Source organism: Tachyglossus aculeatus, chromosome 14 (genome assembly GCF_015852505.1).
Source record: "Tachyglossus aculeatus isolate mTacAcu1 chromosome 14, mTacAcu1.pri, whole genome shotgun sequence".
In the NCBI taxonomy this organism is placed as follows: domain Eukaryota; kingdom Metazoa; phylum Chordata; class Mammalia; order Monotremata; family Tachyglossidae; genus Tachyglossus; species Tachyglossus aculeatus.
In genome coordinates this window covers 51,594,654-51,616,446 of record NC_052079.1, presented here as the reverse complement: position 1 = coordinate 51,616,446, position 21,793 = coordinate 51,594,654, and the positions used below count along the sequence as shown (strand labels likewise).

Here is a 21,793-nt window from a genome sequence, read left to right as displayed (position 1 = left end):
TTATTTTATTTTGTTAGTATGTTTGGTTTTGTTCTCTGTCTCCCCCTTTTAGACTGTGAGCCCACTGTTGGGTAGGGACTGTCTCTCTATGTTGCCAATTTGTACTTCCCAAGCACTTAGTACAGTGCTCTGCACATAGTAAGCGCTCAATAAATACGATTGATGATGATGATGATGTATATATGTTTGTACATATTTGTTACTCTATTTATTTTACTTGTACATATCTATTCTATTTATTTTATTTTGTTAGTATGTTTGGTTTTGTTCTCTGTCTGCCCCTTTTAGACTGTGAGCCCACTGCTGGGTAGGGACCGTCTCTATATGTTGTCAACTTGTACTTCCCAAGCGCTTAGTACGGTGCTCTGCACTCAGTAAGCGCTCAATAAATACGATTGATGATGATGATGATGATAGCGCTTAACGAATACCAATTTTTTTTAAAAAAATAACAGTAACAATAAAATGAAATAAAAAAGAGCTCCCTCAAGTCCAGTGATTGCTTCCGCCCAGGAGTCCCGGGGAAGTAGGGAGGAGCTGTCCATCACCTCACCAACACAGCTCAAAGTGCAAAAGACTAAGCACTTAGTACAGTGCTCTGCACATAGTAAGCGCTCAATAAATACGATTGATGATTAACCTTGCCCGGAGAGGAAGGGGACAAGAAGGAAGACTGACACTGCTCCTTTAAGACTGAGCCCCACATGGGTCAAGGACTGTGTCCAACCCCATGTGCTTGTATCCGCCCCAGTGCCTGGGCCATAGTAAGCACTTAAATACCACAATCATTATTATCCTTTTGTCATTACGTTCTGTGGTTCCTATGGTTCCTACATATCTACTCTATTTATTTTATTTTGTTAGTACGTTTGGTTTTGTTCTCTGTCTCCCCCTTTTAGACTGTGAGCCCACTGTTGGGTAGGGATTGTGTCTATATGTTGCCAACTTGGACTTCCCAAGCGCTTAGTACAGTGCTCTGCACACAGTACGCGCTCAATAAATACTATTGATTGATTGGTGTTTGATTCTTGTCCTTGCATTAGTTGTTTCACTTTTCCTTATGAGTCCGTTGCCAACCCTGCCTCCTTATTCTCAGACCGTGAACCCCCTCGGGGGCCGCTTCTTAATTTTCACCCAGGTGCTTTTCCCCTCAAATGCTACGTACGATACCTTTAACCACAATAAGGTGCTTAATACTACTAACGGCGACTATTACTGCTGCTGGAGCAGTGTGGCTCAGTGGAAAGAGCACGGGCTTTGGAGTCAGAGGTCGTGGGTTCGAATCCCGGCTCCGCCACATGTCTGCTGTGTGACCTTGGGCAAGTCACAACTTCTCTGAGCCTCAGCTACCTCATCTGTAAAATGGGGATTAAGACTGTGAGCCCCCCGTGGGACAACCTGATCACTTTGTAGCCCCTCCAACGCTTAGAACAGTGCTTTGCACATAGCAAGCGCTTAACAAATGCCAACATTATTATTATTATTATTATCACCCATTCCCAAATAAAGCTTTTTTTTTTTTTTTTTTTTTTACCTTCAGTTGTTTCTTTCCTCCCTGGCCCCAGTTGGTCGAGTTGTGCGAGGAACCGCTTCCCTGAGAGCCCGCGGTGTTCCAGACTCCTCCATCTTCTTCCTCTTCCCAGCTGGAATGGCGGGTCCCCGTGACCGGCCCATCATTCTCCCCCCAGCCATCTTGCATAGATTTGGAATCTGGAAGGGAAACAGTTCAACACAATTCAGAAACCGCAGTCAAAAATACACCCGTTCCTATCTACTGACAGGTCGCTGATTTCAGGGAACTCCATGCTTTATTAATAATAACAACTTGTTGAGCGCTTACTGCGTGCCAGGCACTGAACTAAGCTCTGGGGTGGGTACATCTGTAATATCTATAATTCTATTTATCTATTTTGACGCTGTTGATGCCTATCTACTCGTTTTGTTGTCTGTCTCCCCCTTCTAGACTGTGAGCCTGTTGTCGGGTAGGGACTGTATCTGCTGCCGAATTGTACTTTCCAAGCGCTTAGTATAGTGCTTTGCACAAAGTAAGCGCTCAATCAATCAATCAATCAATCGTATTTATTGAGCGCTTACTACGTGCAGAGCACTGTACTAAGCGCTTGGGAAGTACAAATTGGCATCACATAGAGACAGTCCCTACCCAACAGTGGGCTCACAGTCTAAAAGGGGGAGACAGAGAACAGAACCAAACATACCAACAAAATAAAATAACCAACAAAATAAAATAACCAACAAAATAAAATAGTCAATAAATACGACAATGAATGAATAAATAAATAAATACGATTGATGATGAATACAAGCAAATCAGGGTCCCTGTCCCACATGGGGCCCCCAGTCTTAATCCCCATTTTCCAGATGAGGTAACTGAGGCCCAGAGAAGTGAAGAGACTTGCTCAAGGTCACACAGCGGACAAATGGCAGAGCTGGGATTAGAACCCAGGTCCTTCCAACTCCCAGTCCCATGTGCTCACTATCCACGAGGCCCTGATGCAACAATTTGGTTGCTCAGCCTCCCTAAAGGACAGAGTTCTTTAATGCCCTCTGACCCCAAAACCTGGAGTAGCATCAAGTCCCATTTACTTCCTTTCCTATGTTACAGAGAAAGAGGAAAACGAACAGGGACTGGGAAAAACATCCTTACATCCATTTAAAAAGCGTCTTTAAAATGGAGTTAGCTACTTATAAAAGGCTCCCTGGCAGGAAGGGCCTGGGAACCAATGCTTTGAATCAATCAATCAATCAATCGTATTTATTGAGCGCTTACTGTGTGCAGAGCACTGGACTAAGCGCTTGGGAAGTACAAGTTGGCAACATATAGAGACAATCATCATCAATCGTATTTATTGAGCGCTTACTGTGTGCAGAGCACTGGACTAAGCGCTTGGGAAGTACAAGTTGGCAACATATAGAGACAGTCATCATCATCATCATCATCAATCGTATTTATTGAGCGCTTACTGTGTGCAGAGCAATGGACTAAGCACTTGGGAAGTCCAAGTTGGCAACATATAGAGATGGACCCTACCCAACAGTGGGCCCTCAGTCTAGAAGGGGGAGACAGAACAAAATCAAACATATTAACAAAATAAAATAGAACAGATATGTACAAGTAAAATAGAGTAATAAATATGTACAAACATACATACATATATACAGGTGCTGTGGGGAAGGGAAGGAGTTAAGACGGGGGAATGGGGAAAAGCAGCGTGGCTCAGTGGAAAGAGCCCGAGCTTTGGTGTCAGAGGTCAGGGGTTCGAATTCCGCTTCGCTAATTGTCAGCTGTGTGACTTTGGGCAAGTCACTTCACTTCTCTGGGCCTCAGTTACCTCATCCGTAAAATGAGGATTAAGACTGTGAGCCCCCCGTGGGACAACCTGATCACCTTATAACCTCCCCAGCGCTTAGAACAGTGCTTTGCACATCGTAAGCGCTTAATAAATGCCATCATTATTATTATTATTAAACTGTAGGCCAGCCTCTTAAATCTCAGCTCTAGGGAATCTGTACAGTCCTTCAGACCGTAAACTCTGAAGCAGCAGCAAATCTCCCGATTTGCTTGCATCCACCCTAGGCTTGTACAGTGCCTGGTACATAGTAAGAGCTTAACAAATAACACAATTCATTCAATCATATTTATTGAGCACTTACTGTGTGCACAGCACTGTACTAAGTGCTTGGGAAGTACAAGTTGGCAACATATAGAGATGGTCCCTACTCAACAGTGGGCTCACAGTCTAGAAGGTGGGCTCACAGTCACAATTACCATTATTATTATTATTGTTAAACTCTCTGTGGGCAGGGAATGGGTCTACCAACTTTGTTACACTGTACTCTGCCATGCGCTTAGTACAGCGCTCTGCACACAGTAGGTGTTTAATAAGTACGATGGGTTTTCTGGGCCTGTCGTATCAGCATTTTTTTACAGTCAAATCAATCAATGGCATTTACTGAGTGTTTACTGTGTGCAGAGTACTATATTAAGAGCTTGGGAGAGAACAGTACAGAGTTGGAAGACAAGTTCCCTGCCCACAATGGGCTTACAGTCTTCTAGAGGGGAAGACTGTACAACTTGCCAACTTGTACTTCCCAAGCGTTTAGCACAATGCTCTGCACACAGTAAGCACTCAATAAATACGATTGATTGATTTTTACAGTCAATCAATGGCATTTATTGAGTGTTTACTGTGTGCAGAGTACTATACTAAGAGCTTGGGAGAGAACAGTACAGAGTTGGAAGACAAGTTCCCTGCCCACAATGGGCTTACAGTCTTCTAGAGGGGAAGACTGTACAACTTGCCAACCTGTACTTCCCAAGCGCTTAGCACAGTGCTCTGCACACAGTAAGCGCTCAATAAATACGATTGAATGAATGAAGACAGACATTAATATAATCAGTCAATGGTATTTAGAGCACTTACTATGTGCAGAGCACTATACTATGCGTTAAGGAGAGTACCACAGAATTAGCAAACACATTTCCTGCCCGTAACACACGTACAGGCTAGAGGAGGAGGTAGACATTAATATGAACAAATAATTTATAATATACAATTGAAAGATATGTACCTAGGTGCTGTGGGTAGTGTGAATATCAAGTGCCCTGAGAGTGCAGATACAAGTGAACAGATGAAGCAGATGGGAGGAGTTGGGGTGAGGGCTTAATCGGGGACGGCCTCTTGGAGCAGATGTGACCTTAAAAATTAAGGCTTTGAAGGTATGGAGAGTGGTGACCTGACACAAGGAGGGGGAGGGAATTCCAGGAGAGTCCAATATTTTAGATTTCACAGAAGATTTTTCAATGGAATCTCTGAATTTTCTTGGGTTACCCGCCTGCATAAATGTCTTACTGATACAACGCAACACATTCCAGGATTCCATCTGTAGAAGTGGCACGGAACATAATTAAGCCCCTTTTACTATCAATCTTGTAGTAGTATTAACGCAGCTACAAGTGGCTCAGTTCCACAACCACATCCCTGGATCCATTCTTGGAAACTCAGAAGCTTTTCCTTTCCGTTTCGACAGGCTACAGGGTAGGAGAAAGACAATTCGTGGCCGTCTGCTTCACGATCCTCTCTTCGCGGGCTTAGACTGAAATCGAAGAGTCAGAACTTGTAAGGCAAGCACGGGGCCTCACAAGATTCGACCTCCTTGCTTTCTTCCCCAGCCAGAGGGACGTGAACCCCATTTTCCTCTCCTCCTTGGCTTACTGCGCCTTCTTGACTCCTCAAAGATGGGAGCTTCAAGAACAGGAACAGGAGTGCTGTTCGGTCAGTTTATCCAGCCCCAATTGCCTATTTCAAGCTTGGCCTAAGCGCTCTCTTGCCCCCAAGGCCTTCGCTTCATAAGTGGTTCTTCCTGGGCTACAGTCCTGGCCAACTTCTCGAGAAGCTGAGGTTTTCGCAAATGTCATACAGGACGGGGGGAGGCCGGCGTCAACCATCAGCTTGGCCTCAGCCGCCCGCTGACCCGTAGAAGGAATCAGTGCCGGGTAACTGGCTAAGGAAGCAGTACGTCCACGCTTGGAAGGCCGCAAGCAACCATCTCTAGCGTCGTTTTTCGGGCCTGAACTGCGCTCCCCAGTCATTAGGGGGGCCCAAACTGCATTAAGAATTCTCTGAGGGAAATCTGGTCCTGATTCAAATCTGAGGGATTTACGACGGAGCACCGATGTAAATTAACGGAATTATTTTTTCCTAAGTGTAAAAAATGTGGGGCTTTTTGCAGGCTCTTATAATGCATAATTAGTTAACGCAATTTCATCAACTGCCTTTCATCAGAGTGGTGGAAAATTTTTAGGGGCGAACCAATGGAAATTGGCAGTCGAACTAAAATGATCACGTTCAGTTCAACGGGAAATGCTGTGATGGTGAATGGGCTGCAGCTACTGCATGGACTACAAATCATTAGGCTCTAAAGGCAGCAATGGATTTACTTGACTACAGGCCATATTAACCTGCATAACTACCTTACCATGATTTTTGAGGAGAAAATATTTTTTGAACCCACTTAACTCACAGCAGCGATAGCAGTGGGGTCAGGGAGCAGAGGGAAAAGGGTAAGGAAAACACTGGGAGCGTCAACTCACCTCTGGGGGAGGAGGAATTAGTTCATTTGAGTGCCAACTGTACACTGCCCTTGGAGAGTGCAAAAGACGACACACAATCTTAGGTGACCCTTGACCTTTCCCTTCCTCCTTTTTCTCCTCCTCGCTAAACAATTCTAACATCCCTCACAATTTCTCCACCCGTGCTTGAAGAAAACAAAAATGGTGGGTGAGTATGGGCAGTGATGTAAGTAAACGCGCTTTGCGTTCTTGGTTCATTCATTCAGTCGTATTTATTGAGCGCTTACTGTGTGCAAGTCCTCACTGTGCCTCGTTCTCGCCTGTCCCGCCGTCAACCCCCGGCCCATGTCCTTCCCCTGGCCTGGAATCATCATCATCATCATCATCAATCGTATTTATTGAGCACTTACTATGTGCAGAGCACTGTACTAAGCGCTTGAATGCCCTCCTTCCCTCCACACATCCGCCAAGCTAGCTCTCTTCCTCCCTTCAAGGCCCTACTGAGAGCTCACCTCCTCCAGGAGGCCTTCCCAGACTAAGCCCCCTTTTTCCTCTCCTCCTCCCCATCCCCCCACCCTACCTCCTTCCCCTCCCCACAGCACTTGTATATATTTGTACAGATTAACTACTCTACTTCGCTTGCACATATTTACTATTCTATTTACTTTGTTAATGATGTACACATAGCTTTAACTCTATTTGTTCTGACGATTCCGACACCTGTCTACATGTTTTGTTTTGTTGTCTGTCTCCCCCTTCTAGACTGTGAGCCCGTTGTTGGGTCTCTATATGTTGCCGACTTGTACTTCCCAAGCACTTAGTACAGTGCTCTGCACACAGTAAGTGCTCAATAAATACAACTGAATCAATGAATGCAGAGCACTGTACTAAGTGCTTGGGAAGTACAATTCGGCAACATATAGAGACGGTCCCTACCCAACAACAGGCTCATGGTCTTGGTTTTCTTTAAGACATCACTGTCCTTCAGTAGGTAGGTGGGCTTGAGGAAGGGAAGGGGAAAAACGCTGCTGGGTAGACCCCATCTAGCCCTGATCACTTTCAATGACTCCTGAGCAGCGTACAATGAAAACCCTTTTAAACTGGAATTTGAGGGACAGAGATCACTCCCACATTCAAGGGGACCCCCGGTAAATCATCATCATCATCATCAATCGTATTTATTGAGCGCTTACTATGTGCAGAGCACTGTACTAAGCGCTTGGGAAGTACAATTTGGCAACATATAGAGACAGTCCCTACCCAACAGTGGGCTCACTGTCTAAAAGGGGGAGACAGAGAACAAAACCAAACATACTAACAAAATAAAATAAATAGAATGGATATGTACAAGGAAAATAAATAAATAGAGTAATAATACGTACAAACATATATACATATATACAGGTGCTGTGGGGAAGGGAAGGAGTAATATCATACTCCCCCAAGTGCTTAACACAATGCTTTACAAACAGTAAGCACTCAATGGCTACGAAATGAAAAAGCTCTATCGGGAGCTAAACAAGGGCGTGTAACAGCTCCTCAGTGCCTGCTTTGCCGCCAAAACCTGCTGCGGGGTAATTCTGACTGCCCATTGCAGTTGCCAAAAACTAGTTTACGGGGGTTGGGATTTCCGGCTGCCGCAGCCAAAATGACCTCTCTCCTGCGGCTCTGTCATGGGGAAGTGAGACAGAAGGAGCGGGGCAGGTAGAAATGAACAGCCTAATTACAAAGGGCTGGAATCCATCCGGGGGACTGATCAAAAACACCTACTTTCCCCTCCTTGACCCTAGAAGTTCACGCCATTTTCAAGAGAACAAAAGTCAACCTTTTTCGGAGCTCGGTCCCCCTGACTGGGTACCCCAGATTCACAAGGAAAGAGACGCGCCGGGCCTCCCTGAAACCGGATGGGGAAATCCTTGCTCAAGAGGCCTTCTGCCTTGTACTCACTAGGTTTCATGGCATTTGGAGCATTAGAGGGTGCAGTTCCCCAGCCTGTGGTTGCAGCTCCTGGATCGTCCATCTCACCCCATCCAGGACTGGTTTCGTTCGGCTCACCCCACGCCGATGTACCATTATCTGGAGCAGGTGGTGTGCTTTTGCTCCAGACTACGGGGAGAGGGAGAAAGAGAGAGAGTTTTGCGGTCAGAGCCATTTGTGAAGTGTTAAGTCACCCGGGCCTCGCGTCCCCCCAGCCCCTGAGTCACCTGAAGAAATTCTGGCCTAAATACAGTTACGCTTATACCTCAGAGATCTCACACTCTATTGCGAGAGTGTAACAGGACTACTGTATTCACTCAGCGACGGGTGATTTGACGTTTTTGGGAAGGGAAAACAAAAAGTACCCTGACTTTCGCATGCTACGCAACGCTATACCAAACTGAAGGAGAGATGAGAGGCTGTTGGCCAACAGACACCTTAACTGCCAGCGAGTCCCGTTTCAGATGCTGAAAGGATGGGTCAGACTTGATGACTCAACCGCTATCTAGTTAGACACGACACACCAGGTGCGCTAAATGTGGCGGGCCCTGGCCGCGTTAACGCAGACACCAAGAACACAGACGGTCCCCTCATGAATCCCCGATTTGGAATGTTTATTGAAGATGCAAACACTTGGGATCCCGACTCTGGCCAAGCGAAGGGTAACAGTTAGGGGGGGAGGGAACAATAGGGAACAACAGAAGGGAGCTCCAGAGTTTGGGGGGAAGGAGTTCTGTTCCCCGGAGGGGGCGAGATCAACGTTCGGCACCTTGGGAGAGGCTCTCTCCGTCCTCCCATACGGGCTCCGGTCGGGATGCCGTTTGGGAATCAGGGAGCATTCTTCCGACAACACACGTCTACCTAGATAGACGTGACGCGATGTCGGGAGAAAGAGTCAGGCGTCGGCCAGGGTGCGCTTCCTCGCGAGCTTTCCTCCTCACGGGGTTCCATCAGACACGAAGCCCCCTCATCCTAGGAAACTGCGGGCAATTTAGACAAGCTTCGAGGCACGGCTACGGCGGTCCCGTGACCCGAGGAAGCCGGCGGTACAGGTCCTCTTGGGTGGAAGGAGACACCGAGCCGAGAGGTTTTTTGGGTGGTTTTTTTTTTTTTTACAATTAAAAACCTCCGTTACAGAGCCAGCCGGTGGCAGACCCACACCGGGGCCGGAGGAGGGGGAAAATCTTCCGAGTCCTAGACCTGAGCCGTAACGGTTAAAGCATTCTGCCTCGGGAACAGCCCGGCACGGTCCAAAATCCTGAGTCTGCTGTTTCCTCCTACTGGGGCCGCCGGGCTCACACTGCCTTCCGGGGGAGAGACGGGACCTTCTAAATCTTGATCGGATCCCGGTGGCAACCTTGCGCGAGCTTCGAAGCCCAGCCTGAAAGTGAAACTTGGAGCCCATTATGCTACCAGCCATGAGCGTGATAACTCCTGAGCGTTTCTGAGCCCCCAAACCACGGGGCTCTCGGTGATGGCCCGATCCGGAAGGGATGAGAGCCATTGTCCTCTCCTACCCCCCGACCCCAGGTTTGGCTCGAAGACGGCCCGGGGGCCGGGTCCTATCCTCGCACCGTTCTACTGAAGATTCTGACGCGGACTGCTTTTTTTTTTTTCCTCTCCTATGGCTTCGCATCCACGCCAAAGACTTTGAGGAAAAGAAACACAGCTCCTTACCTGATGCTGTTTTGCTAGTCATGGGAGTGGGCAGAGTTTGTTCTCGCGAAGCCTGCCCCCCTTGAGAATTCTTATCCCACAAGTTCACATTCTTGTAATTATAACTGTTCGGATCGCCCCAGGCCGAAGTGCCGTCGTCGATATCCATTTTCCGACTGATCGACTGTGGGGAAGGCTCTTCCCACCCGCTGGGCTCCTCGTCCTTGGGGGGCGCAGGCTGCGGCCCGCTGCTCCAGTTGGGATTTGGCGGCCGCCCGTTGCCGGGAGGCGGCGGCGGCGGCGGAGGCCCTCCCCATGAGCCCGAGGCCTCCGGCTGAGGTGGTTGCTGCTGTTGCTGCTGTTGGTGGTGCTGCTGTTGTTGCTGCTGCTGCTGTTGATGCTGTTTGTTCCAGGAATTCGGCTGTCTTCCGGTCTCGTTCCAGGCTGGCGTCCTCTTACAGTCCTCCCATCCGCCCTTGGAGGCGGAGCTGGCGTTTCCACCCCCACCCCCGCCCCCCCAAGTCCCAATTTCGTTCTGCCCTCCTTCACCCCAACCTGACCCGGGTTTGCTTCCCGAACTTTCCCAATTACTACTTTTCGCGGGCTCAACCTCCTCTCCCCAGCCGTTCTTTCCCGAGGTCCATCCTTGATTGGGCTGTCTTCCCCCCCACCCCTGATCCTTGCTGGAATTGTCACTCCAGGAAGAGGCGGCCTTCTCGTCCGATCTTCCTCCTCCCCAGTTAGAGGAGTTGTTGTTCTTGAAGTCGTTCCATCCTCCTGTGTTTTTGGGGTCCTTCCACTCTGTAGGGGTTGAGAGCTCACCCCATCCAGACTTGATTTGATTGCTTTGGCCGGGTGCGTCTCCCCAGCCCCCTGAGTTCTTTGTCTGTGTGGCAGAGCTCTCCCACCCTTCAGTCCCTTTATCCGCCTTCCCCTCGGGCCGTGGCATCTCTTCAATATCCCAAATCGTATCCTGCTTGATCTGAGTTTGGCCCCAGCCTGTGTTCGACAGCACCCGGGGGTCCAGATCGGTCCTGCTCAACAACGTCTGCAGGACCGCCTGACAGTCAGGGTGCGTGGGCCTGTAGGACCGGCGTCCGGAATTGTGGCTGTCGCTACTTCCCGCTTTGTGGTTGCTTCCAGTGCTTTGACCTCCAACCTCACTTCCTGTGGAGCTGGAAGATCTTCCCCAACAGGGAGCCTGGGAATTGCCTTGGTTTTCAGGGAGGGGGTGGCCCTTTTGATTGTCCCATGCTCCAGTGCTAGAATTTGGTTGGTTTGGACCACTCCATTCTCCAATCTTCAGCTCCTCAGACCCAGCCGGCTGTTTCCATTCTCCCTGAGAGACCCCGGATGCCATTTTGTTCCCTTCACCCCATTTGCTTTCGTTAGAGTCCTGAGATCCAAAGTTCCAAGACCCACCACCCGTAGACCTGTTACTGTTCTCCCACGAGTCATTCTTTGACCCAGTCGGCTTCGGACCGGACGCTCCTTTCCAGGAGTCCTCTCTATCCTTTCCATTGTTCCCATTGTTTCCAGAATTGCTCTGTCCAGCGGCGGTGTCAGTTCCAGAAGCCCCCCTGGCTGTACCCCAAGAGCCAACACTCCCCGTCTTTCTATCTCCAGTGCTTGGCGAAGGGGCATCGGTGCTCCTGGAGGAGTTCCCCAAGCCCATCCCAAAGGGCATTCCCTTATTCTCCATAAGGTTTGGTGAACTTAAGTTCAAGGAGTTAGTGTTTCCGTTTTTTGGTCCATCAGTGTTATGAATTTGAGCCTGTTCTCTGCCAGAGACAAAATTCACACCCGCATTTTCCATCTTTGACTGCTGTTCCCTGGACGTTTGACCTACTGTGCTAACCTGGGCATTGGCGTTATTGGTATCGGGTTCCAACGCCCCCTTCCTCGAACTGCCCTCTTGGACCAGTGCCGGCCAGGCAGATGGGTTGCTATTTGGGTTAAAGTTGCTGAAGCCAGCCCCGGGCCCAATTCTATCCTGCCCGCTTAAGTTCCTCCAGTTCCCTAGTCCATTGTTGTTCTCCGCAGAAGAGGTGGAAGATTGAACAGATTTAGCCTTGGGGTCGGACTTCCAGACCCCAAGATTACATTCGTTCCCAGAGCTTCCCGCCTGGCACTGGCTTCCTTTTCCTTTGTTGCTAGTGGTGCTTCCTGGCAGGGCGCTCTTCTCGGAGCCAGGGTTCGAGGCACTGTTGTTGTCGGTGGTATTTTCGGAAGAAGACTCAGTGTCTTTGCTGGCAATGCAAGGCCACTCTTCCATGTCAGACCCGTCTACAATCACCTTGTCCCAGATGTGAGTTGGGTTGGCGGTGGCGCCGCTGTTGGAGGAGGCTCCCGGGCCCCAAGTGGAATTTGCATAATTGGAAGCAGCAGCACCTCCAAGAGTTGAATCTAAAAAACAAGTCACTCGGTCATTTGCCAATCATCCCCAGTCAGTCAGTGACACAGTACAACCGTCCTTCCGCAACTCGGTTGGCCCCGCGGCATTCGCTTAAGAACTCGCACCCGGTCAGAAAGCCGTTAGCAACCCTCAAGGCCTCGGAGGGGAACCAAAGGAAGCAGCGTGGCTCGGTGTAAAGAGCCCGGGCTTCGGAGTCAGAGGTCGTGGGTTCAAATCCCGGCTCCACCAACTGTCAGCTGTGGGACTTTGGGCAAGTCATTTCACTGGGCCTCAGTTCCCTCATCTGTAAAATGGGGATTAAGGCTGTGAGCCCCATGTGGGACAACCTGATCACCTTGTAATCTCTCCAGCGCTTAGGACAGTGCTTGGCACATAGTCAGTGCTTAATAAATGCTATCGTTATTATTATTACTAAGGAGCCTCTGGGGTGCAGCAGTGCTGGCTCGATCCCTGGGACACATTTCGGATGCGTTACTTACTACGGGCCAACTCCGGGGGGGCTCTGAACTTGAGGCCGGGCCCCCAAGGTGCTCCTCTTCAGAGTCTCTGGATGCGGCAGGCCCAGCTATAGAGACCCACTCTCCCTGGCACTACAAAACTGTTAGGGAAATACGAGGGAGTGGAGTGAGGCCAGAGGAGGAGGGGAGTCACTGGAAGGGTGATAAGCGTACTCTCTGCCATATTCAGGCCTTATCCTGCAAGAAACGAGAGAGTCTGAAGATGGGGACCTTACTTTGGTCCCAGACCTGGCCTGTGCTCGTCTCCAGTCCGTACGTTCACTGTTTGCCTTCACCTTAGAGGCATACCAGGGCCCAGCCAGGAAGTGGTGACTCGCACATATCCTTGGTGCCGGGTAAAACAAACGTGCCAATACGGCAGCCAATTCACTGGCGGGTTTCTGGTTTATGACCTGATGCTGTTTGCTCCTAGCGAAATGGCCCCACTCTGCCCGGCTTGACGGTGCCTTTTCATCTTCCTGGTTTGGGCCTTCATCTCCCCGATGGGCTCGTTGTTTCCCCCAGACGGTTCATCTCAGCTACCTAGAAGACTGGTGCATCTGGATCGCATTTTCCTGGTTTGAAGTGGTTTGCTGGCTTTAAACTCCACCCAAATACAGATCACGGGCTCCAAAACCAATGTTCTCACACCCTAAACAGTTTAGACAACAGTTTTATACCTATTTTAACTCGACTACATAAGAATTGTGACGTTCAGATGTCCAAACGTAATGACGGCGTTTGTGAATTTTTATCTCCATTTGCTTAACTGTAAACAGATCACCATCTGAAAGGTAATGAAGTACCATCACCTTTGTTCAAGCACAGACCTCTTTGGCGCCGTTACCCATAACTGGGGCCTTTTTCCTCCATCTAACCCTAAGACAGTTGCTTCCCCTTCCTCAGAAACTGGGTGAAAGAGCTAATGGTGTAGCTCACTACAAACCCTTTGAGGTTCTGAAATCACTGCCAAGAATGGATGCTAAGCAAAATTAAAAATCAAAGCAAATTAAAACTCAAACAGAAATGAAAGGTACCTAATGCAGATTACCCACTATTCAAAGGCAGGCAGCTGGCACCTCAAAAAAACCCTCAAACAGGGCTGGGTAGTCTATGGATATTCAATCAACATTTTTGATTAATTTTGCCTCTCACACACACTCTCTCTCTCTCTCTCTCACCCATATGAAGGGAGCCCTCGCTCTCCAACAAATCCTGATCCAATACTGGTGCATCTCTACCTTTAGATACTCGCGTATCTCTTGATCTACAGGGCTAAGATAGTTGGATGCTCTTGCTTTACCTAAGGCTTCTAAGTAACAAGAATGCTCACAAAAGGAATAATCAAACCCTGCTGAGAAGGTTCAACTCTGCTGCCAATAATCCAATTTACGAACCAAGACCAATTTCATCTACCCAGATCAACTAGGATCATCATACTGTTCCTTGAATCATTCCTTTATGAATAAAAGAGCTTTTAAGCCAGGGAGTGGAGAAGCTCGAGAATTCAGGGTGACCTCTGTGGGGGGGTTGGGGGACACCCCATAACCCCTGAGCAGTACCGGTAAAATTCTCCCCCGAAACCACAGTACCTTTCTTTTTTTCTCCTCTCTGTTACCTGTTAAACATCTATAGATTTTCAAGATCAAACACAAGGAATCTTCTTTTTGGGCTTAACCTACAGATACTGAGGGTTGGCAAGGTATTTCTCTCCTCCCAATAGAGGAGTAATATATGTATACATATAATATATGTAACCTGTATATATGGTTGTACATATTCATTACTCTATTTATTTATTTTATTTGTACATATCTATTCTATTTATTTTATTTCGTTAGTATGTTTGGTTTTGTTCTCTGTCTCCCCCTTTTCGACTGTGAGCCCACTGTTGGGTAGGGACTGCCTCTATATGTTGCCAATTTGTACTTCCCGAGCGCTTAGTACAGTGCTCTGCACATAGTAAGCGCTCAATAAATACGACTGATTGATTGATTGACTGAGTAAGAGCAACAGTGGACCAAGCCACCCCTCCGAACAAGACTGCTTTACCTCCCAATTGCAACAGAAGCCGACGGTCATAGAGGACTACACCCTGAAAAAGTGGCGTGTCTTGCGTCTACTGGATGTCGGGCCCATTTATAAGGATATCTCTTAACAATATCTGGTTTTTACAAAATCCCTGGACGAAAAAAAGTGCACAAATGGCCAACATTTCTTCCCGGCTCCTCGCTGGCAGGCAGCTGAAGCAGCCGGGAATGATGTCGCCAGATCCTCGGTCGCCTGGGCCTGCCTTACCTGATGCAGTCCCGCTCTCGCTCTGCAGCAGTGTTCCTGTCACCTGTTGTGCGTTGCCTGGACTTGCTCCAGGTGCTGTGGAGGGAGGAGGCCCTGCCCCGCCCCCGAGGAGCATACAGGACGGCGGAGGAGGCTGCCCACGTTTTAGTAACACTTTGTGGTCCTGCTGGCAACGGAATCGCGGCGGCACCTCCCGAGGCATGTAGCGGGCGGTGCTTGGCGGTTGTCCGTTCGGCACTGCCACCCTTTTGGCATTGTTGCCACCATTGACTGGTGGCGATGGAGCGCTGCCAATGGGGCTGGCGGCCGGGGGTTGGCTTAAACTTGGTTTCGTCACTTCGGGCACTGGAAGGATAAGGGGGGGGGGAAAAAACACATTAGGAAGCGAAATACGTTTTGTGACGTCTGTGATGCTCCTCAGCTGTGTCTGATCAATCAATCAATCGTATTTATTGAGCGCTTACTGTGTGCAGAGCACTGCACTAAGCCCTTGGGAGAGTTCAATGCGACAGTGTTGGTCAACACATTCCCTGCCCACAACGAGCATAATAATAATTATGGTATTTTTTAAGCTCTTACTAGGTGCCAGGCCCTGTTCTAAGCGCTGGAATAGATACAAGATAATCAGGTGGAACCCAGTCCTTGCCCCACATAGGGTTCACAGATCTAATCCCCATTTTGCAGATGAGGGAACTGAGGCCCGGAGAAGTGAAGTGACTTGCCCAAGGTCACACAGCAGACAAGTGACAGAATCAATCAATCAATCATATTTATTGAGCGCTTACCGTGTGCAGAGCACTGCACTAAGCCCTTGGGAGAGTTCAATGCGACAGTGTTGGTCAACACATTCCCTGCCCACAACAAGCATAATAATAATTATGGTATTTTTTAAGCTCTTACTAGGTGCCGGGCCCTGTTCTAAGCGCTGGAATAGATACAAGATAATCGGGTGGGACCCAGTCCTTGCCCCACATAGGGTTCACAGATCTAATCCCCATTTTACAGATGAGGGAACTGAGGCCCGGAGAAGTGACTTGCCCAAGGTCACACAGCAGACAAGTGACAGAATCAATCAATCAATCAATCGTATTTATTGAGCACTTACTGTGTGCAGAGCACTGCACCAAGCCCTTGGGAGAGTTCAATGCGACAGTGTTGGTCAACACATTCCCTGCCCACAACGAGCATAATAATAATTATGGTATTTTTTAAGCTCTTACTAGGTGCCGGGCCCTGTTCTAAGCGCTGGAATAGATACAAGATAATCGGGTGGGACCCAGTCCTTGCCCCACATAGGGTTCACAGATCTAATCCCCATTTTACAGATGAGGGAACTGAGGCCCGGAGAAGTGACTTGCCCAAGGTCACACAGCAGACAAGTGACAGAATCAATCAATCAATCAATCGTATTTATTGAGCACTTACTGTGTGCAGAGCACTGCACCAAGCCCTTGGGAGAGTTCAATGCGACAGTGTTGGTGAGCACATTCCCTGCCCACAATGAGCATAATAATAATTATGGTATTTTTTAAGCTCTTACTAGGTGCCGGGCCCTGTTCTAAGCGCTGGAATAGATACAAGATAATCGGGCGGGACCCAGTCCTTGCCCCACATAGGGTTCACAGATCTAATCCCCATTTTGCAGATGAGGGAACTGAGGCCCGGAGAAGTGAAGTGACTTACCCAAGGTCACACAGCAGACAAGTGGCAGAATCAATCAATCAATCAATCGTATTTACTGAGCGCTTACTGTGTGCAGAGCACTGCACTAAGCCCTTGGGAGAGTTCAATGCGACAGTGTTGGTGAGCACATTCCCTGCCCACAACGAGCATAATAATAATTATGGTATTTTTTAAGCTCTTACTAGGTGCCGCGCCCTGTTCTAAGCGCTGGAATAGATACAAGATAATCGGGTGGGACCCAGTCCTTGCCCCACGTAGGGTTCACAGATCTAATCCCCATTTTGCAGATGAGGGAACTGAGGCCCGGAGAAGTGAAGTGACTTGCCCAAGGTCACACAGCAGACAAGTGACAGAATCAATCAATCAATCAATCGTATTTATTGAGCGCTTACTGCGTGCAGAGCACTGTACTAAGGGCTTGGGAAGTCCAAGTTGGCAACATATAGAGACAGTCCCTACCCAACAGTGGGCTCACAGTCTAGAAGGGGGAGACAGAGAACAAAACCAAACATACTAACAAAATAAAATAAATAGAATAGATATGTACAAGTAAAATAAATAGAGTAATAAATATGTACAAACATATATACAGGTGCTGTGGGGAAGGGAAGGAGGTAAGATGGGGGGATGGAGAGGGGGACGAGGGGGAGAGGAAGGAAGGGGCTCAGTCTGGGAAGGCCTCCTGGAGGAGGTGAGCTCTCAGTAGGGCCTTGTCTGATGACATTTCTCTTTCCAAAACAACTCCCAATTTGTCTTTTCTAGGCTTTCCAGGGCAACTTCAGCAGACTGAGAGCATCTGAGGAGCATTCCCTAACAGTAACCTATTATGTACTGACTTGAACCGATAAAGGCCTCAAACTAGTTGGATACGGCTATCTCCGCAGTGATTACTTCTCTCCTCAGGCACCAAGAGGAGGAGGTCAAGATCTCCGGGAAGCTCTGAAAAGGCACCCCCAAAGGTAAACTGAGAGGGGATCATGAGCTTTACAGATTTTATGTCACTACAAATCCTTCCCTTTAAATGTCGAGAAAACCTTATCACCAGAGCTTGTGGCTGGTCCTTTCTGTTCAGTGTCCTAAATGGAAAGCATGTATTATGGACTCTTTCCCATTTTGACTCTTTCGCTTTAACTCCGCGTGTTTTAAAACCTGATTATGTGCCTTGAGGGCTAACGTCCTGGGATATAACTTTCAAGAAATTGAATAAAGTGATTTCCACTAGTCAATTAGCTTTTAAGTCTCCATTAACATGAGTCTTTATTGTAGTCCAACCAAAGTCACACGAAAATCAGTTACTGAGGGTGGAAGCAGATCTTGAGCTTTAGAGGCTCAGTGGAAAAGAGCATGGGCTTTGGAGTCAGAGGTCCTGGGTTCAAATCCCGGCTCCGCCAATTGTCAGCTGTGTGACTTTGGGCAAGTCGCTTAACTTCTCTGTGCCTCAGTTCCCTCATCTGTAAAATGGGGGTTATGTCTGCGAGCCTCCCGTGGGACAACCTGATCACCTTGTAACCCTCCCAGCGCTTAGAACAGTGCTTTGCACATAGTAAGTGCTTAATAAATGCCATTATTATTATTATTATTATATCTCCCCCAGCGCTTAGTACGGTGCTAGGCATATAAGCGCTTAACAAATACCTCAATTACAATTACTTTACACTTCTAATATGGATTTCTAATATACTGCACTAGAAACGTAGCTCAATAAACTATCCCTTTATGTTACCATTAATGGGGTAACAGACACACTAGTTTATTTCTCTATTTCCATATCAATCAATGAATGGAACTGAGTCATCTCTGAATCATCCCATCTTCAGATTAATTTTTCCTCTTGATTTGTCTATACAACTCCTCACTTCACTTCTATGGGCCTCAGCTCCCTCATCTGTAAAATGGGGATAGAGAAGGTGAGGCCTATGTGGGACAGGGACCTTGTCCAATCCGATTTGCTTGTATCTCCCCCAGCGCTTAGTACAGTGCCTGGCACGTAGTAAGAACTGAACAAACACCAATAACCCCCTCCCCACCACCTTACCCCCTTTCCCTCCCCACAGCACCTGTATATATGTTTGTACATATTTATTACTCTATTTTACTTGTACATATTTATTCTATATTTTCTTTGGTTTATATGTTTTGTTTTGTTGTCTGTCTCCCCCTTCTAGACTGTGAGCCTGCTGTTGGGTAGGGACTGTCTCTATATGTTGCCAACTTGTACTTCCCAAGCGCTTAGTACAGTGCTCTGCACACAATAAGTGCTCAATAAATACGATTGAATGAATGAATGAATGAATGGCAAGAGCCTGGGCCTGGGGATCAGGTGGTCATGGGTTCTAATACCGCTTTATTTATTTATTTATTTATTTATTTATTTATTTATATGTTTTTATTTGTACATGTCTATTCTATTTATTTTATTTTGTTAGTATGTTTGGTTTTGTTCTCTGTCTCCCCTGTCTTGACTGTGAGCCAACTGCTGGGTAGGGACTGTCTCTATATGTTGCCAACTTGTACCTCCCAAGCGCTTAGTACAGTGCTCTGCACACAGTAAGAGCTCAATAAATACGACTGATTGATTGATTCTGTCACTTGTCTGCTGTGTGACCTTGGGCAAGTCACTTCACTTCTCCGGGCCTCAGTTCCCTCATCTGTAAAATGGCGATTAGATCTGTGAACCCTATGTGGGGCAAGGACTGGGTCCCACCTGATTATCTTGTATCTATTCCAGCACTTAGAACGGTGCCTGGCACATAGTAAGAGCTTAAAAAATACCATAATTATTATTATGCTCGTTGTGGGCAGGGAATGTGTTCACCAACACTACTGCACTGAACTCTCCCAAGGGCTTAGTACAGTGCTCTGCTAATAGTAAGCACTCATATATCAACGGTTGCGGCTCTGCTAGTGGTCAGCTTTGTGACTATGGGCAAGTCACTTAACTTCTCTCTTGTACATATTTATTACTCTATTTATTTATTTATTTATTTATTTGTTTTGCTTGTACATTTCTATCCTACTTATTTTGTTGGTATGTTTGGTTCTGTTCTCTGTCTCCCCCTTTTAGACTGTGAGCCCACTGTTGGGTAGGGACTGTCTCTATGTGATGCCAATTTGTACTTCCCAAGCGCTTAGTACAGTGCTCTGCACATAGTAAGCGCTCAATAAATACGATTGATTGATTGATTGATTGATTCTCTGTGCCTCAGTTCCCTCACCTGTAAAATGGGGGTTAAGACTGTGAGCCCCACATGGGACAATCTGATCACCTTGTAACCTCCCCAGTGCTTAGAACAGTGCTTTGCACATAGTAAGCGCTTAACAAATACCATTATTATTATTATTACTACTACAAGTGCCTCTTTTAACCCCATTAAATCAACAGTATTTACTGAGTGCTTATGCACCTTGGGGAATACAATACGGTTAGTAGAAACCTGTCCTCTAGAAATTTACAATCTATAATAATAACAATGATAGCATTTATTAAGCGCTTACTATGTGCAAAGCACTGTTCTAGTGGGGGAGACAAACACTACCATGAAATTACAGGTCGAATGAAGTAACTCAAGCTATGTGCACAGAATGACTAAGGTGGAGGAGGGAACAGAGAAGTGATTTAATTAGGCAAGGCTTCTTGGCTTAGAATGGCCTTAAAGATGGGGAGAGAAGTGTTCCGCCATATCATCATCATCAACAATTGTATTTATTGAGCGCTTACTGTGTGCAGAGCACTGTACTAAGCGCTTGGGAAGTACAAGTTGGCAACATATAGAGACAGTCCCTACCCAACAGTGGGCTCACAGTCTAAAAGGGGGGATACTGAGGGGGAAGGAGTTCTGGCAAAATGGAGGGCTAGAGCAAGAAAGCTGAAGGTGAGAGACGAGAACGAGACATAATAAGGATGTTGGCTTAAGAAGAGCAAAGGGTGTGATCTAGGTTGTAGTGGGAGCAGAGGGGAGATAAGTAGAGGATGAGAGGTGATTGAATGCCTTAAAGCAGACCGTCGGGAATATCTGTTTAAAATAGGCCTAAAACAATATGTTGCCTCAAATAGGCGCTCAATCCCTGTTAATAATGACAGTCTATACATTAAGATGAGGATGAACAGATGCCGTGTTCAAGAAATAGGTGGAAAGGATTCCCCCACCCCAGATCATTTTCAAAATCCCTATTACAATCCACAGAGAAGCAGCATGGCTCAGTGGAAAGAGTGCGGGCTTGGGAGTCAGAGGTCATGGGTTTGAATCATCATCATCATCAATCGCATTTATTGAGCGCTTACTATGTGCAGAGCACTGTACTAAGCACTTGGGAAGTACAAATTGGCAACATATAGAGACAGTCCCTACCCAACAGTGGGCTCACAGTCTAAAAGGGGGAGACAGAGAACAAAACCAAACATACTAACAAAATAAAATAAATAGAATAGATATGTACAAATAAATTAAATGAATAAATACATAGAGTAAAAAAATATGTACAAACATATATACATATATACAGGTGCTGTGGGGAAGGGAGGGAGGTGAGATGGGGGGATGGAGAGGGGGACGAGGGGGAGAGGAAGGAAGGGGCTCAGTCTGGGAAGGCCTCCTGGAGGAGGTGAGCTCTCAGCAGGGCGAATCCCGCCTCCCCCACATAATAATAATGTTGGTATTTGTTAAGTGCTTACTATGTGCCAAGCACTGTTCTAAGCACTGGGGTAGATACAAAGTGTTCAGGTTGCCCCACGTGGGGCTCACAGTCTTCATCCCCATCTTACAGATGAGGGAACTGAGGCCCAGAGAAGTGAAGTGACTTGCCCAAAGTCACCCAGCTGGCAAGTGGCAGAGCCGGGATTAGAACCCACGACCTCTGACTCCAAAGCCCGGGCTTTTTCCACTGAGCCACGCTGCACATGTCTGCTGTGTGACCTTGGGCAAGTCACTTCACTTCTCTGTGCCTCAGTGCCCTCATCTGTAAAATGGGGATTAAGACTGTGAGCCCCACGTGAGACAACCTCATATCCTTGTGTTCCCCCCAGCTCTTAGAACAGTGCTTTGCACATAGTAAGCACTTAACAAATACCAACATTATTATTAACATTATTATTCTAGTCAAACAGTTGCTTCTTTATAAATGCAAATTCAGCACTGAAAGGGCTTAAATACCCGAGATTCTGCATCTAACTCAATT

General features: G+C 47.4%; 1 protein-coding gene across 1 annotated transcript in view; it reads right to left on the bottom strand.

The window, feature by feature from the left end:
• The window catches only part of TNRC6B (trinucleotide repeat containing adaptor 6B), a 201,421-nt gene that overhangs the window by 42,615 nt on the left and 137,013 nt on the right, over positions 1 to 21,793 (bottom strand). The window contains exons 7-9 of the mRNA XM_038756387.1: positions 14,936 to 15,280; positions 8,039 to 8,197; positions 1,535 to 1,710 (exon numbers count right to left, since the gene is read on the bottom strand). Coding sequence (XP_038612315.1) covers positions 1,535 to 1,710; positions 8,039 to 8,197; positions 14,936 to 15,280 — 680 coding nt within the window. The remainder of the gene's footprint in view (positions 1 to 1,534; positions 1,711 to 8,038; positions 8,198 to 14,935; positions 15,281 to 21,793) is intronic.